This window comes from Photinus pyralis, unplaced genomic scaffold (genome assembly GCF_008802855.1).
Source record: "Photinus pyralis isolate 1611_PpyrPB1 unplaced genomic scaffold, Ppyr1.3 Ppyr1.4_LG7, whole genome shotgun sequence".
Lineage (NCBI taxonomy): Eukaryota > Metazoa > Arthropoda > Insecta > Coleoptera > Lampyridae > Photinus > Photinus pyralis.
In genome coordinates, this window is record NW_022170738.1 from 10,211,892 (window position 1) to 10,229,901 (window position 18,010).

The following is an 18,010-nucleotide window of genomic DNA, read 5'->3' on the forward strand; positions in this document are numbered from 1 at the left end:
TTCGATTAGACTTCTCAATCAAAGTTATGGACTAGAAACCAATTTCGAAAGAAAATTCAAAGGGCTGTAACTTTTGATCTAGTAGCCCAATCTTGGAACTGTTTGAAATTATGGATTCTACAGGCCACATTTTATAAGAAAATTTTTTCTCCCGGTCGATCTGAGACAATTTTTTTTGCGGACCTCAAAAAAAGGCAGTGTATAACCTTCCTTTTTTACCAAAAATCGACTACAGCAAAATTTCTCGGGAAAACGCTTTTTCTTATTAATTTTGGTGCGTAGAATCCAAAACAATTCGTACGTTTTCGATTAGACCTCTCAATAAAAAGTTATGGACAAAAAACAAATTTCGAACAAAAATTCAAAGGGCTGTAACTTTTGAACTAGTACCCCAATCTTGAACTGTTTGAAATTATGGATTCTACAGGCCACATTCTATAAGAAAATTTTTTTTCGGGTCGATCTGAGACAATTTTTTTTCGGGGCTCAAAAAAAGGCAGTGTATAACCTTCCTTTTTTACCAAAAATCGACTACACCAAAATTTCTCGGGAAAACACTTTTTCTTATTAATTTTGGTGCGTAGAATCCAAAACAATTCGTACTTTTTCGATTAGATTTCTCAATCAAAAGTCTCAATAGACTAGAAACCAATTTCGAAAGAAAATTGACTACTACTACTAAAAAGCGACGGTGGCGCCATTTAAGCCCCTGGTGAAATCTCGATGAACTAAAAAGCGACGGTGGCGTCAGATAACCGGACGCTTTAAACTTTCGCCAGCTATGCGCGTCGAATTGTTACAGATGAGGTCGTCGTCGGCACGTCTTTCTTGTCAAGTCACAAATACTTACTTTATTTGCGGATACTTATTTAAGTCTTTTTAAAATAGTAGTCTCATCCATTAAAGCAGAAAAAGCCAAGGGAAAGGGGCCCGTAAATGCATAGCCCTAGAGGCCTCGAAAACCAATACCAACCATCGGAGACATTGGAAATGACAATCGTATAACGCCATATGTAAAACACAAATAAAGTATCTATACAAAGTTCTAAATTGTATCACTTTTATTCTAGTAGGATCTTTGTTGCTAGCTAATGGTCGCCTTCAAAGTATTAAAATTCTTCAAATTCAAAAAATTACATTTATTAAAAAATAGTAATGTTGCGACATAACAAATATTTACAATACATAAATCGATAGAACGGTAAATAAATCGAAGTTGCCAGTTGTTGTTGATCGATTCAGGTGTTCTTTACCAATTGTATCGTACACAGGACAAGCGGGGATAGTACCGGACCCTGCAAAAAGGCAAAGTTAATGGCACGACAAATCACACTTTCGTTTCTTACCCTTATAGTTACGAAGAGATTTTGCCACATCAACTCGGCTCGAGCAAATAAATTTTACAAAATGCCGTTTTACCACTTCACTCGAGTCTTCTTGCTAAAACAGTTTTTCAAATTTTCAAAAAAGTGATCAGGAAACGTCCGGATGTGATCGATCGAATTAAAACTGGTGCTCTGCAACAAATCAGAATAAAAACCAAAGCGGAGAAGGTACCTACCGCCGTTATTAGCTTAACGAAACAAGTACAAATTCCAATAATTTTAAAGCAGGTAAAAATTGCAAAGAAATGAACCAGTTTTGTTTACCTAAGTGAACAAAAACTCAGCATGATAAACTCACTCAGTATTCCAAGAAGTTGCCTCACCCTTTCAAGGATAAAGGGATTTCTAGTACATCATGCATTGCTGACTGAGCTTTATGGACTTGGAATGCAACCAAAAAAGCTTAATTAGCAATGTAAAATCTACCAGTCGATCGATCAATCGATAATCTTCGACGAATTTGTCACTCGCAATGCGAATGTTCATTCTAGTCACAAATTTCAAAATCAATGTGACTAGAACTAAACACCCGCAACGCAAGTGATAGTTGATCCGCGTTGATGAAAGGTTCTTCTGATGAGTTGTGCCAACCGTTGTATAGATAACTGAGACTGTGATACCCTTCGTTACGGGCACCACAGAAACAGTTACCTTACAAAAATTGGCGAGAAGTCCAAGTCCGTTGAATTGGATACGCATTATTTAAAATGGTGGAATAACCGCACGAAATGCAAAACAAAATCACACGGCTAGACCACCAAAGTAAACAACACATACATAAAGCGCAATTTAAATTTTACAATAGCAGCAGCAGCCGATTGAAACAAAAAACGGTAGCGAGTTCAAAACGTACTATGATTTTGTAAAATTCTGCATAGCACCCCTTGAACACGCTACCGTTTAAGTTTACAATTACAAAAAAACAGGACAAAAAATGTAAAATAAAATTGAGTCATACCTGCACAACTCTTACCGCTTTAGACTGAATTACTCACGAACGCACGGTTAAGCGAAGACTTGCGCTTCGGCGCGCTGCGTCCGACAATTTATGCTCGCACAAGTAGGGGAAGGGATAACTATTGCGCAGTCCCACTCCCAACTTATTAAAAATTTACTTCAAACAATACAAAATTTTATTTAAAAAAAAGATTATAAATAAAGACTAGACGCGAAAACAATGTCTCTTTTAATTATTTTAATCGCGGTATTAAACTTATCCTCCAAATCTGTGTTGCCAATCGTCTTCGAGGCCTGCACCATCTGTCTAAGCAACTCCTCCAACCGTCTCATGCATCTTATAATTGAACCCTCGAAAATATCGGTCATTTTACATAGTTCGCTAAAAACCGCCCCGTTACACCACGCGAAAACCACGTCCATAAGAGATGGCTTGAATTTTTCGACGTAGGACTCCTCGTCCAAATCTAAACGGGCCTCGTTGCTCACCTTTGCGATGCGTCGCGCCATTTCCTGGTGGTCAAAGTCGCTTTGTTAAATTCCAGCAAATTGAAAAGGAAGACCGGCCCGTTAAAAAATGAAAGCTCATTCCATTCTGTAGCACATTTAATTTTCCAAGAAAATAAGGCATTCACTAAGAATGGATAAAGAATTGGTAGCCGTTTTATGCAAGCTCAAAAGGGTGAAAACTTACCCCCGAAACAGAAAATTGGAATTGCTGTAACAGGTGCGACAAGTCTTCAAAGGGCGCTATTTTAAGATTTCTAAATATGCCACCCCAAATATGTAATAAACAATGGAAATGACATTTGGGTCATTAATGGTTAAAGTCAATTTAGTTAATGACCCCAAAATCGCCCGTCCATTGTTTATGTTAATCATCATAAAATTACTTCTTTTGTTATTCAAAATCCTATCTTTACCTGCCTCATTAATGTGTCTAATTATCATTTTATCTTAATCACCCACCTGCATTTGCCTTAATGGTCCCGACAGGTCCTCGCAGAGCTTAGGCGCTTCGGAACATTTCTCATCGCAGACGAAACAGCTGAGGATGGCACAGCACTGGGCGGGCGTCAACTGGCCAAACACCCCGTTGAAAATCATCTCGGTAAGAAGCAACTCGTCCGAGCTGTAAAGAAAATGCAATTCTCCGAACAACGAGACGCGATCGTACCTGCTCAACTCGCATCCGACTCTTCCCTTCAACTCGATAACGTCAGCGTTAGAGCAAAAACCCAACCGTCGAAGCACCCTCTTGCGGCACTTCAACTCGTCGAGTTGCAAAACCGATTTCGCCTCGGACAACTTCTGCTTGGCCACGGCGAGCTCGTCCTCGCAAATGACTTTCTTCTCGTATCTCGAATACTCTTCGCTTAAAGACGGATCGTCGTGCATGGGATGTTCGTACATTCTGCAAGCGATCTTTTTACTTTTACGACGAATAAAGGACGACTTACTTCTTTTCGAGATGTTCGATTTTTTTAACGACCTCGAGAAACTCGGGATCCTTGATTTTCATGTCACTGACGGGATTGAGTAAGGGAGGCCCCGGTTTATCGAATCGTTTTTTAACTTCTTTCAAAGCTTTCAGCATGCCTTTCCGGCTGTCGTTCGATCGAAGATCGTGGGGGCAGTACAGTCGTACGGACGAGATGTGGGTTATCAACGTTGAACAGACCGCGACAACCTCGACCTCGCCGGCCTGCAAGATCAAGCGGTAATAAAATTGACTGCGGGTAGCGAGAGGAATACCTGCCCCTCGGGACAAGGCTTCGGAATCGAATCTTTGCTATTCTCGTCCTTGGTGGGAAGAATGTTGAGGAGTATGTCGACTTGGACCTTAGTCGAAGAGTGCAAGGGGTTGGATCTTCCCTTCTTGTCGGCGGCTACCTTCTTAAAGTTGACTATCATCCCCCAATCGTATTCGGCATCTTCCGTTTTTATCTAAACACGCGCATTGCTCAATTATCAAAGTGGGCCGATTTGTTTACATTATCAAAGTGTGAGAGCCATAAATTGGCGACGCCAAGAATCTGATGAATCAGCTTTATCGGCAGTTTTGTTTACGGCAACCTTCGAAAGCAGGATGCACCTATCATATTACCGACTATCTTTAATTAAGATAAAAGAAGTTTATGCAGTTTGAAAATTATTTAATAGATAAATTGTGGGAATGCAAACAGGATGCTATTACTAATTAATCAATTTTCAATAAATAACATTAGAAAATCTACTGAAGGGAAATAAAAATTGGGGTACACATTTAAGCCAAGATAAAAACATTTCCCACGCCCTGTAAAAATTTCCAAAACATAGACGGAGGCTCCAAGTAAATTGAAGATCAGCAGAAATTTTACACTAACCTAAACCGATGACAAGACGTTCTTTCTCTTGCTAGTTTGCAAAACAAAATACAAAGTTATAACAAAAATTCGATGCGGGACTGGGCCATTAAAATCGGCTAAAATTTCAGTGACCCACACGAAATTTGTACCTCTTTGCAAGATAAATTGCCCTCTAGTCTAAACTGGGAGTGAGACAAAAATTAAATTTTAGAAATGAAATTGTGCGGCATTCCAAAACTCTTCGCTATCAGTAGGCGTTGATTTTTTATAGAACAAAAACAAATGATATTCAAGGCTAACTTGACAGATAGTACCACACTAATTGTTTTAAATTTATAACCCCCTTGCAAGACTCGCCAATTGCCAAGTTGCAATCAAAATACTCAGCTTTTAAAAATGCTAAAATTTTTTAATGGAAATACCTTGATCCTTATAGATAAATTTTTCAGAGGAAAATAAGTATAGACGTAGTTTGGAATGTGCAAAACATAAAAGGTTTTTTAGAAAATAAAACAAATTTATTTTTTTACAATCCGATATGATTTGTTTATTGGCTTCTGTTAGATCAAAGCCAAAACCTACTAATTAATTCAAAGTGATAAAATTGCGCAAAATTCCATTTTGTGCCACATTCTACAATTTCAGATCATTTCATATACACTGTGTCCAATTTTCTAGTGCCACTATGGGGATCTCGCTTATCTTAACAGATAGAAATAAGGATAAACAAGGACAAAGTTGCAAATTTTCGTGGTGCATAATAATCTGAAAAAAACAAAAGGCGACCATCTGTCACGCTTGGACTATTTTTGTGGGGGGCGATAGAAAATGAAATTTAAACCAGCCATACTAGTCCAGGGAATAGAGGGTTTTAACTTGCAAAATGAGAAGTAGTTCCAATTTCTTTTGCATCTAGTCATCTGGTGGTTAGGATTGTAAGTTTTTGACCACCCACCCCTTATGCTTCCCCCGTACCAACCCTAAAACCCCTGAAATTTGGTTGGTTTCTTAGTTTTTCAATCATGTCTTTTTAATGGTTCACTTTAGAAAAAAATATTGTTATCAGAAATTGTAGACTATAAAATTCTACACAACTTTGATATACACTAATTTTTTGTGAAATGTTTATTAAAAAAGATTTAGAGCTTGAGAGTTGGTTATATTTTTAAGAATTCTGAAATTTCTGTGTAGATGTTTTAACCAAATTTCATACTTTATCTCTATGATTAAGAGTTTTATGAGAAAATATAGTGAATTTATTGTGGTATAAATCCCTCTACTCTGCACCCTTACCAAAGGGGATGCATAATAATGAAACTTGCAACCCTTGCTAGTGAGGATATTTGAATCACTGTGAGATTGTAGCGCTTTCTAATATACTTTTGAAATTAAAAAATTGTCTCACTTCAGTTCAGTTTCACCCCCTCCCCTCGCGCGGTAAGGAATAGATATTTAAACGCTCTTGTGGCGATTGTGAAGTTAGTCAGAGAATACAACGCTTATTACATGTTTTCTATTTCTCTTTAAATATCTATTCCTACCGCCGTTGGGGGAAGGGGCTTGAAAGGATGAAGCTGAACTGAAGTGAGATAATTTTTTTGTTTCAAACGTATATTAGAAAGCTCTACAATCTCACAATGATTCAAATATCCCCACTAGCAAGGTTTGAAAGTTGAATTATTATGCATCCCCTTTGGTAAGGGTGCAGAGTAGAGGGATTTATACCACGATAAGTTCAAGATATTTTCTCATAAAACTCTTAATTATAGAGATAAAGTATGAAATTTAGTTAAAACGTCTACATAGAAATTTCAGAATTCTTAAAAATATAACTAACTCTCAAGCTCTATATCTTTTTTAATAAACATTTCACAAAAAAGTAGTGCATATAAAAGTTGTGTAGAATTTTATGGTCTACAATTTCTGATAACAATATTTTTTTGTAAAATGAACCTATAAAAAGATATGATTGAAAAACTAAAAAACCAACCAAATTTCTTTGGTTTTAAGGGTGGTACGGAAGAAGCACAAGGGGTGGGAGGTCTAAAACTTGGATTCTTAACCACCAGATATTCTTTCATGATATGCAAAAAAAATTGGAACAACTTCTCGTTTTGCAGGAAATGGTCCATTTTCAGCAGGGGCGGACTGGCCCGAGGGGGCGGGTGGCGATTGCCACCTGGCCTGTAGATCATAATGGCCCGTTGGAAATGTATAAGTATGTGATGTATTTAGTTTCTTGCACTATTAATAAATTATTAACACGTTTCTCTAATTGGGGTTGATGTTAGGTTGTTAAAAAATTTTGTAGCCCAATCTTGGAACTGTTTGAAATTATGGATTCTACAGGCTACATTCTATAAGAATTTTTTTTTCCTGGTCGATCTGAGACAATTTTTCTTCGAGGCTCAAAAAAAGGCAGTGTATAACCTTCCTTTTTTACCAAAGTTCGACTAGACCAAAATTTCTCGGGAAAACACTTTTTCTTATTAATTTGGGTGCGTAGAATCCAAATCAATTCGTACTTTTTCGATCAGACTTCTCAATCAAAAGGTATAGACTAGAAACCAATTTCGAAAGAAAATTCAAAGGGCTGTAACTTTTGAACTAGTAGCCCAATCTTGGAACTGTTTGAAATTATGGATTCTACACGCCACATTCTATAAGAAAATTTTTTTCCGGGTCGATCGGAGACAATTTTTTTTTTGGCTCAAAAAAAGGCAGTGTATAACCAGGGACGGCCTGGCCCGGGGGGGCGGGGGCGGGTGGCGATTGCCACCTGGCCTGTAGATCATAACGGCCCGTTGGAAATTTATAAGTATGTGCTGTATTTAGTTTCTTGCACTATTAATAAATTATTAACACGTTTCTCTAATTGGGGTTGATGTTAGGTTGTTAAAAAATTCTGTTTTAATTGAAGTGTTTTACAATGAATTTATCATTTTTTGTCGTAGCATGAAAGTGCTGAAATACAATGATAGGCGACGCACCTCGTGTGGATTGTATATGTTGTTACTTTTAATTATCAGCTGCAATTTTAAAAGAAAACTGTATGGTAATTGATTTTCGAGAAAGGAGTACTTTAAAATGTTTTTGTGGTGCACCTCAGAGCTAAACCCCCCCCCCCCCCGCCACCTTCATTACTACAGTAATACTTTAATGGCCTGTAATCTATGCAATTCCGCCTGGCCCGTAAGTACCCAGTCCGCCCCTGATTTTCAGTCTCTATTTCCTGGACTAAACCAAATCTTTGTGCTTAGAATTAGAAAGTGGACAATTGGAACACATGTTGTGATGTTTACATTCGTCAAATATTATTTATTCTTATGTAGGTATTTTGTTCTAATTTGAATTATAATTTGTTTACAAAACCAAGGTTTAATTTTGTTCAGATCACAATCGAATTTTATCAACACAGCTAGGTCCATGTCAAAGTTGCAACCAGACAGATTGATCAAACTGTCAAACTTTTATTCACAACAAAAGAAGGAACGTTTTGTTTTTCCAAAGCACTCTTTGCAAAAAATTAAAAATGGTATTTAATTTTTCCTGCAACTTGCACGCCCTCTTTTAACGGCACCAATAATACCGAAAGTACTCCATACTTCCACAGATTGTACACATCTTTTTTTTCAATTATAATATCCAATAGGTACCGTTTTATTCAAAGAACCATGTGCGGAATGGTCGCGGTACGTACCTTGACAAGTCGCCCCGGCTGCAAAAATGGAATCAGATACTGCGACTTGGTAATATATCTCCTAAAAGTAACTGCCAATGCATCTAGTTCTTTGCGTATGAGATAATAAGACTGAATCTTCTCTTCGTTCTTGATATCAAAGTTGTTATATTGGTTTAAAGCGCTGTTGTACTCTGAAACACGGAGAGACCTCAAGATAAGGTGTCAAACGAACACAAAACATACTTTCGTACAATCCAGGAATGGCCGCTTGATTTTGAAACTGGTAAAACGAGCGCTCCAGCATGTACTCGGGATTAATTTCTTCGACGCGCAGCAGATTCAGGACCATATTATATGTAAGATGGAAAGCAGAGTTAATGGGATCGGGTGCCCCTTTCACAATGTCTCGACCGGCAGCCGGAGGAACCTTCTCGTCGACCATTAATATAACGATACCCTTATCGTCGAGCCCTCTTCTACCGGCACGACCGGACATTTGAATGTACTCCCCAGAAGTAATCTTAAAAGCGAACTTGTACAACTTTCTCGTAAACAAAACGCAACTAACCCATCGATATTCCTTGCCGTCGAATTTACGCATCCCCGTAAATAAAACGGTACGTGCGGGCATATTCAGGCCCATCGCGAACGTCTCGGTCGCAAATAGTGCCTTGATTAATCCTTCGCCGAAAAGAATCTCGATTGTTTCCTTTAAAATCGGCAATAAACCGCCGTGGTGGATACCAATGCCACGTCGTAAAAGTGGAAGTAGATTGTCTACTTGAGGTAAGTGACGATCTTCGTCAGAGAGAACGTCCATGGCGTTAGCGAACACCTCGTCGACTAATTGTTTTTCGGCAGCTAAAAGCATAAAGTGAGATAGTCGGATGTTACGAAGGCTTACAAGAGCCACATAGATTTTTTTGTATTCAGACTTGAATTGGGGCGTATATTTTGTTAAATTTTTTTTCAAAATTGAAAAGATCAACCCAAATACTAAGAAATGTGAAGCATTAGCTTGGTTGTGCATGCTGCAAATGTACTGTTAAGGTTTCTAAAGCGGAAGAAAAATAGAGGATACAAAAGACGCGAGTGCGGTTGTCCAAACAATTGGAGAAGTGACGTTGACATGGAGAAGGTGTTTAATTGTGTAAAATGGAACAAATTAATGAAAATATTTCATGGTAGTTGTCAGGTAAACTCCTGTCTCGACTTTCAAGTTAACAACTTTTGCCTACTCATTCAAACTTATTAAAATGCCAATTTAACATCTGCTATAAAATGTAAAAATAAAATATATATATTTGTGTATCACAACATGATGGTTTAGTATCGACATTTCCTAAAAATACAATTTTTCGTTTTTGCGAAGAGTGCTTTGGAAAAAGAAAACGGTTCTTCTTTTGTTATGAACAAAAGTATGACAGTTTGATCAAACTGCCTCGTTGCAGCGTTAGCATGGAACTAGTTGTGTTAAAATTCATCTGAAGAAAATTAAACCTTCGTTTTGCACAAAAATTATAATTCAAATTAGAACAAGATAGCTAAGAAGAAATAATATTTAATGAATGTAGCATCACATACATATACAGAAGATGTAGCTGTGTGCCTAAGAGGAGAGAAGCTGAAGCAAGTGAAGGAACCTAAAAGACTTTGGAGCATTTTAGCGCCCTTCCAAAACTTTGTGCTCATTCCAGACCTTTCTAATATTTGTCTGAATACAAAATAAGATCTACAAGTGACCCTTCTACACCTTCGTACAATGTGTTATTATACAAACTTGTATTAAAATCTAGCTTGGTCATCTGCATCGCAAAAGCCTCGCAGTCCTTCTTGCTAAAACTAAAAACGATAACCGGCGCAAAGTTTCTTTCCATAATCATTTTAACAATCTTAAATATGTTGCTCTGCGACGGATCTTTACCGGCAACTCCGCCTCTTCGTCCTCTCTGATCACCTTTACCGGCATCGCCGACGCTTTGCAAAACTGACATGGCCGTATTAAAATTTTCGTCCTTAAAAGTACCCTAAAATCTGAAACTTAGTAACCGCCAATCGGGGGAAAATCGCCCACCGTCTCATCAACGACCATGTGAATTCCCTGTCCGCCCGCGGGAAAGATGAAGTGTTGTAAAGGTGTCGGCCGATAATCGGTGTAAACGACGTGGCAGGGCTGTTGATGTAAATGCGCGACCCATTCCACGAACTGGCGCGCGTTCGGTATGGTCGCGGAGAGAAACACAAAGCGCACGTTGTGCGGCAGCAGTATTAGTGTCTCTTCCCAAACGACACCGCGCTCCTTGTCACGCATGTAGTGAATTTCGTCAAAAACGACCCAGCCAACCTCACGCATGATTTCAGATCCTCTGTACAGCATGTTTCGTAAAATCTAAAAATAAATTGTCACAATGTTTTTTTCTTGTTAGATCATGATAAGGAATTGAGGAGAAATTGGTATAAGTTAATTCCTTTCGTTGAGACCTTTCATTAGAGTACCATGAACAATAAAACTAGTTCAATCCCCCCCCGGGGTCCCCAAATTCCCTCTTTTGATAAGGGGTCAGAAAGTAGGGCGGTAGTTGGTAGAAAACAGTTGACTCTAGAACCATTCCCCTAAAAGTACGAACAAAACACAAACAATAGCACATTTTTTTAATTCTTAAAAAATGCGCTAAAAAACCAACAATAGGGATAGGGGATAGGGATAGGTAACGAGTGAAGTAGACGGCATGCTTTTTAAAAAGATGGAAGCCTGTTGTAAGGAAAAGGGGATGGAACCGGGCTAGGAACACGATCAGCCCGAAAGAAATCAAACAAATACTGCAGAACATACAAAAAATAGTAACAAAAAAACACAAAAAAGGAGACAAGAGCTCCTTAGTCCTCCTAGGAAAAGAGATAAACGTTCAGAGAGACATAAAATACCTAGGAATGGCCATAGACCATGGATTTTGATATAAAGTTGCGGCTCTCCGTATTTATCTAAAGAAATTAATTCATTTGTTCGAAATTCGCCTTTTTAATTAATCTTATTTGTTTACGAAATCAAAAGTACACTTGCAGCAAATAATTATTTAATTTGTGACACTTGTTTACTTTCTGGTATTCTTTTGTTTTTGTTATTATAGCAGCCTACTCCGATGTATAAACACGTAAGTAATTAATGAGTAGGTACTTTTGTGAAAAATATTGAATAACATAAAAACTACGGAATTTAAGCACAGGGCACCCCTTGAAGAGAACACAAAAGACAATCGAATAGCGAAATAAAATAGTGGTAGTTCCATTTGAAAAAGAATAGTTATAGCACTTTGAACAAATGGCATTGAAACAAGTAAAAATATGCAGGATGTTCTATTTAAAAAGAATTAAAAAAATATTGGTGGTTGCGGATCTACAGAAATTATTTTTGAATGTACAGGGTGTCCCATTTTGATGTCAATAAATAACTTTGGAATGATACAAAATATACGGGAAAACAGTTCCTGCCGGTAATCAAGCTAGGTCAAAGAGTGGTTTTAGTGGCCAACCTGGATGGGAAGGAGAATCCCACAGTACCCTGCGTCGTTAGATCTAAGGCACTCACGGCCAGTTGCACAAAAAACAATAATCCAGGATCATTGTTTAATCCTAGTATTAAGACATTTGATTGGCTTTATACTGCAGTATGCAGCCAATCAAATGTCAAAATTCTTGTTTAAGCTCAGATTTGGCAAATAATGTAGGATATTGATTATAATTTGCTTTCCTGCAACCGGCCGTTTGTGTCATAAAAAACATTACACTCCTACACAAAAAGGTTAGCTCTTCTCTCTCAAAAGACCCCACTCGCAAACATACAGAATGAGTTCACCGACTTTAAATTACGCCAACATACCTCAGTTGTCATAATCAAACACGAAGCGGTCGGGTTAATAGTAACATCGCCCGTTACAAGTCCAACATCCTTAAATTCGTCGTAGAATTCTCTGTATTTTTGATTGGACAATGCTTTTATTGGAGTTGTGTATATCACACGTTGCTTTTTCTTAAGTGAGATAGCAACAGCATACCTACAATAAATTGCAATTGCCACTTATCAAAAGGAGAAATGCAAACTTACTCTGCGACGACAGTTTTTCCGGCTGACGTATGCGCGGATACCAGTACCGATTGATTGTTGTCGATACATAACAAGGATTCTTTTTGAAACGGGTCCAAAACGAAAGGGTATACTTTCGCAGGTTCGCCTCCGTTTTCGATTAATGGAACGTACTGTTGACCGGGTGGGTACGCCACTTCGTGAGTGCAAGACTCTAAGGACTCGATTGCGTGTACTACAATTCTATTTTTGAATTCGTCAAAGCTACAAAACGAAGTTGTAATGCGGGAATGGAAAAGTGAGGGGAGCTAACTTTATATCGTCTACGGCGATTTCGTCGTCCACTCGCAGCTGCTTACTGGGTGTCCTCTCGTCATTGTCAGATTTACGCTTAATTCCCTTACTTTCCGACCTGAAAAAGATTTGTGAAACACAAGCGTGTTAATTTAAGGTTATGGCGAATATTTACTCGTCTGTTGTGTCCGTGTTCGATCTGAAGTTAAGGGACACGTCGGTTTCAGTAGCGGGCTCTTCGCTCTCTTCGAAGCAGGAGAATAAATTATCTATCGATTCTTCCATTGTACTTCTTTTGAAAGCATCAAAAATATCTCGCGAAATTAACAGCAACTTTAAACGAAAACAACGCGCGCGCACTCTGTACGTTCGAGTTGGTCCATGGTACTTGCATTTTTTGTTAGCCCCTGGTAATATCTGTTGAACTATTAGTAGTGCCATCTCGTGATAATCTGTGGACTGAAATATGATGACGGATGATAGGCAACCCAAGTTGCGCACAAGCCTTGTGTTTGGCGCAAGGTAAAGAGATACGAGGGACATTTGATAGGTCTTCTGTTTTGAAACAAGTAGTCCCTTCAAGGCCCAACGCACTTCAGCGGTCAGCCAAGGGTTCTCCAACCTAATGATCCCGATGCGGAAGTGAAAAAACACAAAAAGCTCTATCACTTTTGCGAGACGACTACGATTTTGAATTTTCTAGGCGATTTGGATTCTACATGTCAAAATCGTAAAGGAATGCCTAAATATTAGCATACCGGAAATTTATCACGATTATAATATTTATTTTATAATAGAAAGCACTATAAATTTGGAACCACACGTTTGACTTTCAGTTTCCTGGGCGATTTGGATCCATGTTATGATATATCTACTTTTGAAAAAATGTAACGATATCATTTTTCATTGTACCTGAGCGCCTTGAATTGAATTGAAATTGAGTTTCAAGGTACCTAGTTATCACCTTTTTACTCAATCTCAAACTGTTAGATGTAAATATTTTTAAAACTCAATTCCAGGCACTTCTTTATTTGCACTAGATACAAAATATACCTAAGTATCTGTATCTAGATACAGATACATTTAATGTATCTTGATACAATCGTTGAAATATATCTGTATCTAGCAGAGCTGGGCAGAATACCCGGAAAAACAATTTTCTTATAAAATGTGGCCTGTAGAATCCATAATTTCAAACAGTTCCAAGATTGGGCTACTAGTTCAAAAGTTTCCCTTTGAATTTTCTTTCGAAATTGGTCTATAACTTTTGATTGAGAAGTCTAATCGAAAAAGTACGAATTGTTTTGGATTCTACGCACCAAAATTAGTAAGAAAAAGTGTTTTCCCGAGAAATTTTGGTGCAGTCGATTTTTGGTAAAAAAGGAAGGTTATACACTGCCTTTTTTTGAGGCCCGAAAAAAAAATTTTCTCAGATCGACCCGGAAAAATTTTTTTCTTATAGAATGTGGCCAGTAGAATCCATAATTTCAAACAGTTCCAAGATTGGGCTACTAGTTCAAAAGTTACAGCCCTTTGAATTTTCTTTCGAAATTGGTCTATAACTTTTGATTGAGAAGTCAAATCGAAAATGTACGAATTGTTTTGGATTCTACGCACCAAAATTAATAAGAAAAAGTGTTTTCCCGAGAAATTTTGGTGCAGTCGATTTTTGGTAAAAAAGGAAGGTTTATACACTGCCTTTTTTTGAGGCCCGCAAAAAAAATTGTCTCAGATCGACCCGGAAAAAACATTTTCTTATAGAATGTGGCCTGTAGAATCCATAATTTCAAACAGTTCCAAGATTGGGCTACTAGTTCAAAAGTTACAGCCCTTTGAATATTCTTTCGAAATTGGTTTCTGGTCTATAACTTTTGATTGAGAAGTCTGATCGAAAAAGTACGAATTGTTTTGGATTCTACGCACCAAAATTAATAAGGAAAAGTGTTTTCCCGAGAAATTTTGGTGCAGTCGATTTTTGGTAAAAAAGGAAGGTTATACACTGCCTTTTTTTGAGGCCCTCAAAAAAAATTGTCTCAGATCGACCCGGAAAAAATTTTTTCTTATAGAATGTGGCCTGTAGAATCCATAATTTCAAACAGTTCCAAGATTGGGCTACTAGTTCAAAAGTTACAGCCCTTTGAATTTTTTTTCGAAATTGGTTTTCTAGTCTATAACTTTTGATTGAGAAGTCTGATCGAAAAAGTACGAATTGTTTTGGATTCTACGCACCAAAATTAATACGAAAAAGTGTTTTCCCGAGAAATTTTGGTGCAGTCGATTTTTGGAAAAAGAGGAAGGTTATATATACACTGCCTTTTTTTGAGGCCCTCAAAAGAAATTGTCTCAGATCGACCCGGAAAAAAAATTTTCTTATAGTATGTGGCCTGTAGAATCCATAATTTCAAACAGTTCCAAGATTGGGCTACTAGTTCATGTTGGAAGATGTAGAAGAGGCCCACGATTGGTGTGTTAATCACCAGAGTTTTAAGCACAAGCGACAGGGAGACATGACGAGCGTTATAAAGAGTATGGCATTATCTAGGCACTGATCGAGAAGAATGTCAAAGGGCGATACAAATCCATGATAGTGGGTAATTCTTACTTGGAAGAAAGGGAACTTCATTCTCCACAGTCGAAAAATTCGAATCTAATACTCTGAAGGAAGCCAAATCTTTCACGCGAGTTTTCTGTGGGAAAAGTCTCGCGCAAATGACTTAATTTACAAATGCATTTCCTTCAATTGATCCATATTGCAGTAACATATAGAGGTATTAATTGTAACAACCAAAACCAATACTTGTACTCCTTTTTTTTCTAAGACTACAAAAATTCACTGGTTTAGCTAGTACAGACTTAACAATTATTATAAAATGTGAATTTCAAAATGAATTAGAAGTTTCAACAACAAATTAAATTTAATTCATTTCCAAATGAAATATATCATTATTACTATCACTAGAATTACTGCAGCTAGTGTATTCCGTTTTGGATCCAGCATCGGCAACTTCACTTTCACTGTGTCTCCTCCTTTGGGCACGTTTTTTGGCTTTCGCTCGCCAGTTTTTCTTTCTCCTTTGCTCTAAAATGGTCGAATTTGATCTACAAATTAAAAATGTTAACTTTTGTGAAAAACGCAACATCGGCTTACCGAAATAATTGCCTAGAAACGACATCATTAAAACGAACAGTTTTTTTTAAACTCGTAGATACCTCTTGCTCCTCGGGAATTACAGAGTCGCGGCTTGTTTCGATGTTCAGTTCGCGCACTTCGTCCAAACCAGATTCCGAAATACTTCTGCCAAATTGACGAAATTTCGCGAGACCCTTTAAAATTCCTTTACTCTTACACGGACTGCAGCTTGCACTAATTTCGTCTCCGCTCGACTCGGAATGAGACGTTGCAGGTATCGATGGAGTAGGACGACAGGGTTCTTCTTCCGCTTTGTCGAACTCATTCTCCACCACCTCTGCTGTATTGTTGTCTTGGATAAGCAAAGGTTCTACGAAATCCGTTTTAGTTAAATCGCTTCGATCTATTCCATAAAAATAGGAATGAAGTGGCATTTCGGACGAACATATGCGAATTTGAACGACCACATTGTTATCCCAGGGTTCGATGGCGAAGGTGTCGATAGCAAGTTTATGATGTAGAAGTTTGAAATAAAATGCGTAATGGGTCGGATAGAATCCGGAGCTTATGCTGTTAAATTTTAGATGAAAGCCACACGACTCGATAAACTTTTCGATAGAGCCAGTATCGATATTTTTTACATTTAATGTAACCGATAACATGTTGCTATGTACATGAACTGTAAAATCCGGTAGGCCATAGGGCACGGTAGGCTCCAAAAATGTAAAGGTATCATTTGTTTTTGGTTCAAGATTCTCAGTGGGACTAATAGATGAAAAACCGGGATCACTTTCGACACCACTATCATCTTTAGTGATATCAGCTGCAAAGGGGTGCTTTTGTTTTAGTATCACAGGTAGGGTGACTATTAACTTCTTTTTGTCCTTTAAAAATTTCGCATTGCCAGAATCGTGATTACAGCAATATGGCAGCGTAATAAATAAATTGTACTTAGCCGGTGTTTCGCTAGTTAACTGCAAGCTTTTTTCCGAAACGTCTAAGACGACGTCCGTCGACGATCTTAAAAGAGGTAAGTCAATCTCTATTACCAACTCTTTCGGAATAGCTAGGTTCATTTTCGATTCATTATGATCTACAAATTCCTCCATTTCGACGTGGCGACGATGCTTGATTAGATAAGTCGGTGTCGAGTACGACGAGTTCGGATCGTCATTTTTATTCTTTCTTGGCGACGTCGGGATTTTACGAGCCTGCGAGTAATTGACATCGGCTTTAGAATAAAACTCGTCCATAATCGCCTTTTCTTCCGCACTGAATTCGGGCGGCGAATCTTTCGACGGTTTCCGAATTACGGTAGGATGCGTCATACCTTTAAATTGTATCTTGGGAAATCGAAAGTTCTTCTGATCCAAGTACACGCCGAAATTCTTTTCGATGGCATCACACGCAGTTTTGTTGACCATATCACGAAATGCTCTAACTTTGCCGGCTAATTGCAACGTTTCCGGGTGAAAAACAACATCAAAAACCTGACAGCGTACCATTTTTTTGTCATAGTCCTCTCTGGGAGGTGCCAAGATGTGCGGGATGGTCCAGTGTCGACCTTGAGTGCCGTCTTGTTCCCCGACACTTGAAAATGGTTTACTTACGTTTGCGTTGGCACACACATTTACAAATGCCTTTCGATTACCGTCTACACTGGTCTTGATGACATAACCGGGCACCGGGTTTATGAACGTCACATCAATGCCACGTTCTTTTTCTAGTTGCGTTATTTCTTCTTGAAATAATTTTTGATTTTCTGGGTTTCTCACTTCGTCTACGTACTCCGTTAGTAGATTTCTAAAGTTCTTATCTTTTAAAGCTTCGGTCAGCCGTTCGACCTCATCACGATTCAAATCTAGCTCTTTAAAATCTCTGTAGGACTTTGCCATTACAATTACTAGAAGTAGTAGGTACTTCTTCCCCTTGTAAATTGTTTCTTCTTCCAAACGCCGGACGTATCACGAAAATGTTTTTGTTTATGTTTGACAAATTTGCACGTCTTACGTCACATAACCTTAAAAATACTACCACAGAATATATCACATACACAGGGTGAACTGAACAATACTGCACCGCAAGTCAAAAAAATCAGATGTGAACCTAAGTTCGTAACTGATGTTTGACTAT

At 38.1% G+C, this 18,010-nt stretch overlaps 2 protein-coding genes and 1 long non-coding RNA gene across 3 annotated transcripts; all 3 read right to left on the reverse strand.

Annotated features, from left to right (window-relative positions):
• Positions 1-1,124: 1,124 nt before the first annotated feature.
• On the reverse strand, positions 1,125-1,842 carry LOC116176980. The gene is made up of 2 exons (XR_004146576.1): positions 1,347-1,842; positions 1,125-1,295 (listed from the first exon to the last, which is right to left on the reverse strand). It is a non-coding gene; the product is annotated as an uncharacterized LOC116176980 (long non-coding RNA).
• Positions 1,843-2,500: 658 nt separating this feature from the next.
• LOC116176567 (exosome RNA helicase MTR4) lies at positions 2,501-13,137 on the reverse strand. The gene is made up of 14 exons (XM_031495195.1): positions 12,923-13,137; positions 12,767-12,865; positions 12,475-12,717; positions 12,250-12,424; positions 10,447-10,761; positions 10,153-10,399; positions 8,941-9,233; positions 8,616-8,892; positions 8,391-8,563; positions 4,098-4,289; positions 3,803-4,047; positions 3,520-3,756; positions 3,312-3,474; positions 2,501-2,855 (listed from the first exon to the last, which is right to left on the reverse strand). Exons 1-14 carry the CDS (start codon positions 13,030-13,032, stop codon positions 2,535-2,537), a joined length of 3,090 nt encoding a protein of 1,029 aa, XP_031351055.1. The 5' UTR covers positions 13,033-13,137; the 3' UTR covers positions 2,501-2,534.
• A 2,395-nt stretch (positions 13,138-15,532) lies between these two features.
• On the reverse strand, positions 15,533-17,925 carry LOC116176775 (protein kintoun). The gene is made up of 2 exons (XM_031495533.1): positions 15,896-17,925; positions 15,533-15,846 (listed from the first exon to the last, which is right to left on the reverse strand). Exons 1-2 carry the CDS (start codon positions 17,770-17,772, stop codon positions 15,663-15,665), a joined length of 2,061 nt encoding a protein of 686 aa, XP_031351393.1. The 5' UTR covers positions 17,773-17,925; the 3' UTR covers positions 15,533-15,662.
• Positions 17,926-18,010: the final 85 nt, after the last annotated feature.